Source organism: Nicotiana attenuata, chromosome 6, assembly GCF_001879085.1.
Source record: "Nicotiana attenuata strain UT chromosome 6, NIATTr2, whole genome shotgun sequence".
NCBI lineage: Eukaryota > Viridiplantae > Streptophyta > Magnoliopsida > Solanales > Solanaceae > Nicotiana > Nicotiana attenuata.
The window spans coordinates 21,554,391-21,561,007 of record NC_031994.1 but is presented as its reverse complement, the minus strand read 5'-3'; the positions used below and the strand labels follow the sequence as shown (position 1 = coordinate 21,561,007).

Sequence of the window (6,617 nt, the reverse complement as noted above, 5' to 3'; positions counted from 1 at the left end):
ACGTTCAAATCCTGTTGAGGAATCGTATCCTTTTGAATCTCTATTTCATTGCTTAGTGGATCCCTTTTCTCATAGTCTCACCTTTCAATCTCTCTTTCTTTGCTATGACTAATACAAATTTGAATTGAAAGAAATACGTTGACAATATAAGAAACAGTAATGCACGAAACATGCCAACAAGGTCGAGGAAGGACCGCACCTCAAGAGAGGAGTAAGATGTAAAAGAACAGCAATGACCAAGGGTAAATTTTTTGCCTAGATAATGCTGGTATGGATATATTATCTTCGTTCGCAAGATTGTTCTTTACCATTTCGACCATCCTTTATCTTGTCTTTGATGGAAAGGAAAGATGGTATCTTAGAAATAGGAAATCTTGAAATTCTGCTCCCAAAAGTGATAAAAATTTCTGATTGCACATGGAATTATAATGAAACTGGAAATGCTGAAATGTTGAAGATGCAATAGTTCAAGAAACTTATTAAAAAGAACCCGAGGTTGCCAAAGAGGAGGAACATCACAAGACAGCATGATCTCAAAACACAGATAACTTGAAATCCTTCTTCACTATACAGATCTACTAGTTTGAAAGGTTCCTGAAATCATCAGCTTGACTTGGTTGCCACTGCAAGTTCAACGGATATAATGAAAGTTGATCGCCCGGCCTCTCTTAGGTACTGAACTTCCCCATTCATCAGCTTCACCAGCTTTCTGCTGATGAGTAAGCTGATCCCTTCTTCAGATGCTTCGGCCTCAGTACCGAACATTTGGTTTAGCAATTCTTCTGGCACTCCTCCCCCTGCGTGGCTTATTCTGCAACAGATGATGATTCTACTGAGCTGAAGTTGAGTTTTAAAATGTCTAATAATAAGTAAGGAATAGGCCAAAACTTAGAAGTTTGAACCATTTTAGAGCCCATTTGCATTCCTCTTTGAGTTTGACTCTGATAAAAAAAAAAGCGAGTGATGGATGTCTCGGTGGGCAGAATAATTACATTAAAAATTTGTGAAAATATAGTATTAAAAATTATTCTGTAATTTAAAAAAACAAGTTTACAATAAATTTACAAAACAAATGGAGGAGAGATACAGAAAGAAGTAGCAGACTAGCAGCTTCAACTGTCAAAGATCAAATGCTATGGCAACCATAGGTACTTCAAACATTCAGACATTGAGTTCAAGCTAAAATTTCTGGTCCTGATTTTGTTTTAGAGAATAGACACACAATCGAACAAAAATAAGTGCTGGAGATGCTAACCTGGATAGTAGAAATCTGGTCAAGTTAAAAAAGCCAGTTTAGATTGTTCTATCATATGAATTTAATTACCTGAATTCCAAGAGAGCAAGCTGAACAGATTCTCCTATGCGATCTTTTGTTAACCTGCCTGAAATACTAAGCTGACCACCACTTGGTGTAGAATTCACGGATACTAACAAAAAGTTAGCTAAGACCTGTTGAAGCCTTGGACTATCGCCGTAGAAAGTTTCATTGAGAAGATCTTCAACCATGTCATTCACAATCATTATATTCTTTCCATTGCTCTTCATCATGATTTGACTAATAGATGCTACTAATACTTCGTGCAGCTTGAACTCGAGCATCTCCAGATCCAAATAACTATTAAGAGAATAAAAAAGAACAAATGTAGTGATATTATAAACTGATATAACAATGCAGCAAATCCTAAATCATTTAAAGCGATAAACATAAAAACCAAAACATATGTGGTACAGAAAAATGACTAACATACCCATCAATGATGCTATCAAGATCTGTATCATCAAGAATTTTGTTGAGCTGACGCTGACACTGGGAACTAGTACGCAATATATTTTTCTGCTCTTCACCCAAGTTAGTCCCCTCTAGCATTTGCCGAGAGAATATAATTCCAGAAAGAGGGTTTCTAATCTGCCTCCTTATGTAAGCTAATACTTTCAACCTCTTCAATGCAGTTTGTTCTGACAATCGTTGAACATGAAGAGCTTGTTGCAGCTCATGGCTTGCAAGCTGCAGGAAACAAAAGAGTCCCGTGACTGCACCCTCTCTATCCAACCTTTTGCTCACACAAAGTAAGCACTCTACGTATTTCCCATTACGTGCAAAGAAACCAAAAGATATCTTCGCACACTCTTGACCAGTCATAGCATTGTTTAGTACAACTCCAAAATTTACAAAAGCTTCTTGATTCTTGAGACGGCAGCAAGCTGCCTGTGTCCCAAAAACCTCCCCTAATAGCATTTTATCAATAACATCATCACGTCGCCATCCAGTTAACTTTGTCATTGCCGAGTTCCACTCAGAACACCAGCCGAATTGATCAGTGCCAAATATTGGTGGGATCAATGGGTGAGGATTTTGGATAATAGCTCTATAGTCACCTTCAATCCGGGTGAACTTGTCCATAATATTTTTTTGTCCTGTTATATCCTGAGCAATAAAACATACACCCACAACACTATCTCCAACATCCCTGCTTGCACATGCATTCACAATTAAGCTGATTGGACTAGAATCTCCTGACGGCCCATGTGTTTTTATTTCGAACTCTACATTTCTTTCCTCTTTCCCTGGTAAAAGATATAGGGTGTTTGGCTAAATATACAGGCATTTCATAATTCATTTAACTGAATGGATAGAGAAAACTTATGTAAACCAATACTACTAAAAATAATATAATAAAAAGGCTGAAAAATTATCTTCATGAAAAGAGTCATAACATTAACATAACATGGAAAGGGAAGTACACAAAAGCAACGTACCTTGCAATGCTAATTCCAACATTTTACTCACGGTATCAACTGAGGAATCCTCCACGAGTGTGAGCAAATGATTCCCAATTGCTTCATCAACAGGAAGACCGGTTAATTCAGCAATTTTTGTGTTCCAGCCATTAAGCTGCCCATCAACATCAACTGCGAAGATAGGAACTGAAGCTGTTTCAATCAAGCGGACCATTTCAGCAGTCACTGCTTCTAGCTCCTGCAACCCATCAATCTTGAGATCGTTAAGCTTCGTGTGGATAATATTGGTACTTGAATCTATGGCATCGGCATCCTTGGATGCATTTCTTATTATAAGCTGCAAAGAATGGATTGCGTCCATTTCATAGTCCTTCCATGGTATACTCCTAGTCTTGACAACTTCCAGGAATGCTTTGAATGATGACCTAGGATGCATTTTCCTGCCATCATCCTTTTCACCAGGTTCATGCTTTGCTCCACCCCATCTAACTTCGGCAGCAGTGTGTGACCTAAACCAGAACAGCCAGTCCTTATCAGATATTCTAACAGCAGCCATACCACACACTACATCCCCAAGAGCAAGAGCCCCAGGGAAACCAGCATCATACAAGCTGTCTGTACTCAAACCTGTGGAATCTGTATGATACGCAGAAAGCCACGAGACAACATCGTGCAGCTGAAAGTCGCTTGGGGTCATTCCTAGTCGATGTATCTTATTCTTATAGAGCAAAGCAGCACCATCACATTTGACAAGATCCATAATATTGGGACTCTGTGACACGATACCTAAGGGGGCATCTCGCATCAGCATATCACACAAGAGAGTCTGAGTACGCAGGATATTTTTCTCAAGAATCTGACTTTCCAATTCCAGTTCCTTGTTGACGTGTATGGCAAAGACTTGCGCAAGAAATTCACATGCATACCTCAGAGGGAAGGGAACAAACCTCGGGGTGGTGTTGTGGCAAACCACCAGGCCCCAAAGCTTTTTTCTCTTTTGAGATTGTGTCGAATCAGAGCTTTCTCCCTCTTCGTCCCCATCATTGACCACAACTGCCATTACAAGGGATGCAATTGAACTCATGTTCTCCATATATTGTAGATGGCAGTAGTGAGGAGCCCTAAGAGTAGAGCCGCACAATGTTAAATCAAATGGAAGCTTCTCATCTTGGACTACCTTCACATGTTTTGCTCGGCAATCATAAATCATTCGGACCTTATTCTTCATGAACAAAAATCGTGCAGCTTGTGGGATATCCGTAGCAGGATAGTGTAAACCAAGGTAAGGATCGAGGCCAGGCTTCGTGATCTCGGCCACCACCTCTCCATGATCATCATCGTGAAACTTATACGTCATCACCCTGTCATAGCCCGTGAGTTCGAAAACCTCCTGAACCATAGTGTCACAAAGTCTTTCCATACTGCCGCTGGGCAAGGCCTGCAAGCGAGTAATGGCTTTGGCTGCAAGTTTATATGACTGCAGGGCCCCTGCGGCAGTCATGGGTACTTCATAGGGCTTCACAGGCTCGAAATCAATGATTAAGCTACCTGTAACCCTATGAACAATTGCATAAAATGGCTTCCCAGAAGTTTTGCAGTGAACGAGGACCGGATTTAACAGAGAAACCTCTCCGAACCCCAAGGCCTTCTGCAATGCAGCTGCGCTAGGACCAGTGAAGATCGTTCTGATATCAGTCCCAATGCCAAGAGCTGGAAGCTCACCCACACTTGGAACAGCATGGCTAACCATGGTCAGCATTTCGGGGGCATTCTCACTGAATGCTATGACCTTAAATGTTTTCTCATCAAGGGCTAACAAACAGCCAAATGGCTGGATAAACTTGCCCTTTTGGATCTGATTGAGGTAAGCGGTAGTTACTCTGTCTGACTTGGGCTTTCGCTCATCCCCAGCTACACTTGTAACCCTCACTGAGCTTGAATAGTCAAAGGAATCACCCGACTCCTCGAAATCTGCGTGAAGCTTTGCATCTACAGTGGTCTGTGCAACGATCCTAGCACTATGCTTTGATCTTGCTGAAGCGGTGGAAGATTGGCTTGGTCTTGAAAACGACATTTCGACTCAAATCTGAAATAGAACATCAAAAGCAATTACCGCCGATGATTAACAAAAACAAAATTATAATAGGAACCGTCACAGTCAGGCACTGTCAAAATCTTCATAACAGAGTTGTTAACTTTTTGTATCAGCAACTTAGCAGGCAAGGATTCATTCTAGAGTCTCCACCTTTTATCAATATGAATATCACATCCCCATTTGCAGCATAAAATCTCACATCCACTTAAGAATATACCCCCCAAAACCCCCAAACAATCAACATACTTTGCAAAACAAAAAGCAGGAAGGAGGTTGCATATGTGTAAATTAGATATTTCAACTACGTAATAATCAAAGAAGTCACAACATGCAGAGAAATAAGCATAATACAGTAAGCAAACAGCTCTTTTAGCTAGATAAACAAAAGTAGGCACAGCTTATTGGAAATTCGAGTTCTTTATCATCCTATAGTAGTAGTAAAATCAGATAAAGATGCAAGTCATTTTCTCTTTAACACAAACCAACAAGCTATTACAACCACCACATTATTTGCAGAGAGAAAACTTTGAAGATTAACACAACAAGAGAAAGGCCTCACCTTTTACAACTTAGCTTTCAGCTGATCAATACTTGATATATAGAAGTCGTACTTAACCCTTTAAAAGATTCATAAAAACACACACTTGTCAAAGTTCATGCAGACAACTCTACACAAATAGCCATAGTAGGATACGCGTTTCTATAAATAGGAAGGTGAGAGAGACTTTACTAGAAAGCAGTGAGTTGCCCAGTTGTTCTCTTTCCAAAAATAGTTTGATGGTGTCAGTTGATGCACCCAAAAATTAGCATAACCCTGATTCTTGATTTGTCCTCCAGGTCTACAATAATTATAATCAGTTGAAATCTAAAAAATACCCCCAATTAAGACCACGAAAGTAGGGATAATATATAATAATTCGTGAGTGGATAGTAGCACTCACTAGAAGGCTTCTTATGTCAACAAAATAAGGATATCAAGATTTAACCAAAAAAAAAAAAAAAAAGATTCGTCTCTCTTTAAAATATAGTTTAAAATCAAAGTGGGTCTTGAAAAAAGAAACAGAGAGATATCCCAAACATATTTTATTGATGAGAAAACCCACTTGGAGGGGAAAGTATAGGGGTGGAGCAGAGAGACCATACCTCGAATAGCAAGTAATCAGCAAAGCCAAAAGGTTATGGACATCACGTGAAGACATCATCCTTTCCTTATCTTTCAGATTTTGAGAGAAAAGGATGTCAGAGTTTTGAGAGAATTAAGGACGGAAACTCTGAGCTGAGCTGGTAGCAGAAGTAAAAAACGATCAAGATTCAGTTAACCAATTAAACCCACATGTAGCCGGTGACTATGAAATTGCTGCTACAAGTTTTTACTCGCAATTTCTTTTTCGGCCGTTTGTACAACCAATCTAAAATCAATTCATTGAAGACAGGAGTCAAAAATGAGAAATGGGTCTTTTTTTGTTTTTCTTTCATATATGCCGGAATAGTCTCATGATGGCAGCTGGACCCTCTTTGCCTGCTACTACTACTACTCTTTCACTATTGATTTGACCTGAATAGTTGAATTCATGGGCTCATTCACCGTCTAATGGTTCGGTTTTGGTGGGTTTTTTCTTAAAAATAAATCAAATCAAGTAAGTTAATTTTTTAAATATTAGAACCAAATCAAACTAATTAAGTCGGTTTTTTATCGATTTGATTTTTGTTAGTTTTTGTCGGTTTTTCGATTATTTATCGATTTTTTTTATTTTTAAAATGAGACATACACTACCAATCGCAT

The 6,617-nt window shown here is 39.1% G+C and overlaps 1 protein-coding gene across 3 annotated transcripts; it reads right to left on the bottom strand.

Annotated features, from left to right (window-relative positions):
- On the bottom strand, positions 357-6,334 carry LOC109226699 (phytochrome A1). Of its 3 annotated transcripts, XM_019391530.1 has the most exons (7): positions 5,978-6,333; positions 5,565-5,673; positions 5,394-5,451; positions 2,758-4,825; positions 1,749-2,565; positions 1,325-1,615; positions 357-811 (listed from the first exon to the last, which is right to left on the bottom strand). In XM_019391530.1, exons 4-7 carry the CDS (start codon positions 4,811-4,813, stop codon positions 604-606), a joined length of 3,372 nt encoding a protein of 1,123 aa, XP_019247075.1. In that variant the 5' UTR covers positions 4,814-4,825; positions 5,394-5,451; positions 5,565-5,673; positions 5,978-6,333; the 3' UTR covers positions 357-603. The 3 variants fall into 3 exon arrangements, with proteins under 3 accessions (XP_019247075.1, XP_019247076.1, XP_019247074.1); XM_019391531.1 differs by lacking the exon at positions 5,394-5,451 and having other exon boundaries at positions 5,978-6,334; XM_019391529.1 differs by having other exon boundaries at positions 5,394-5,673.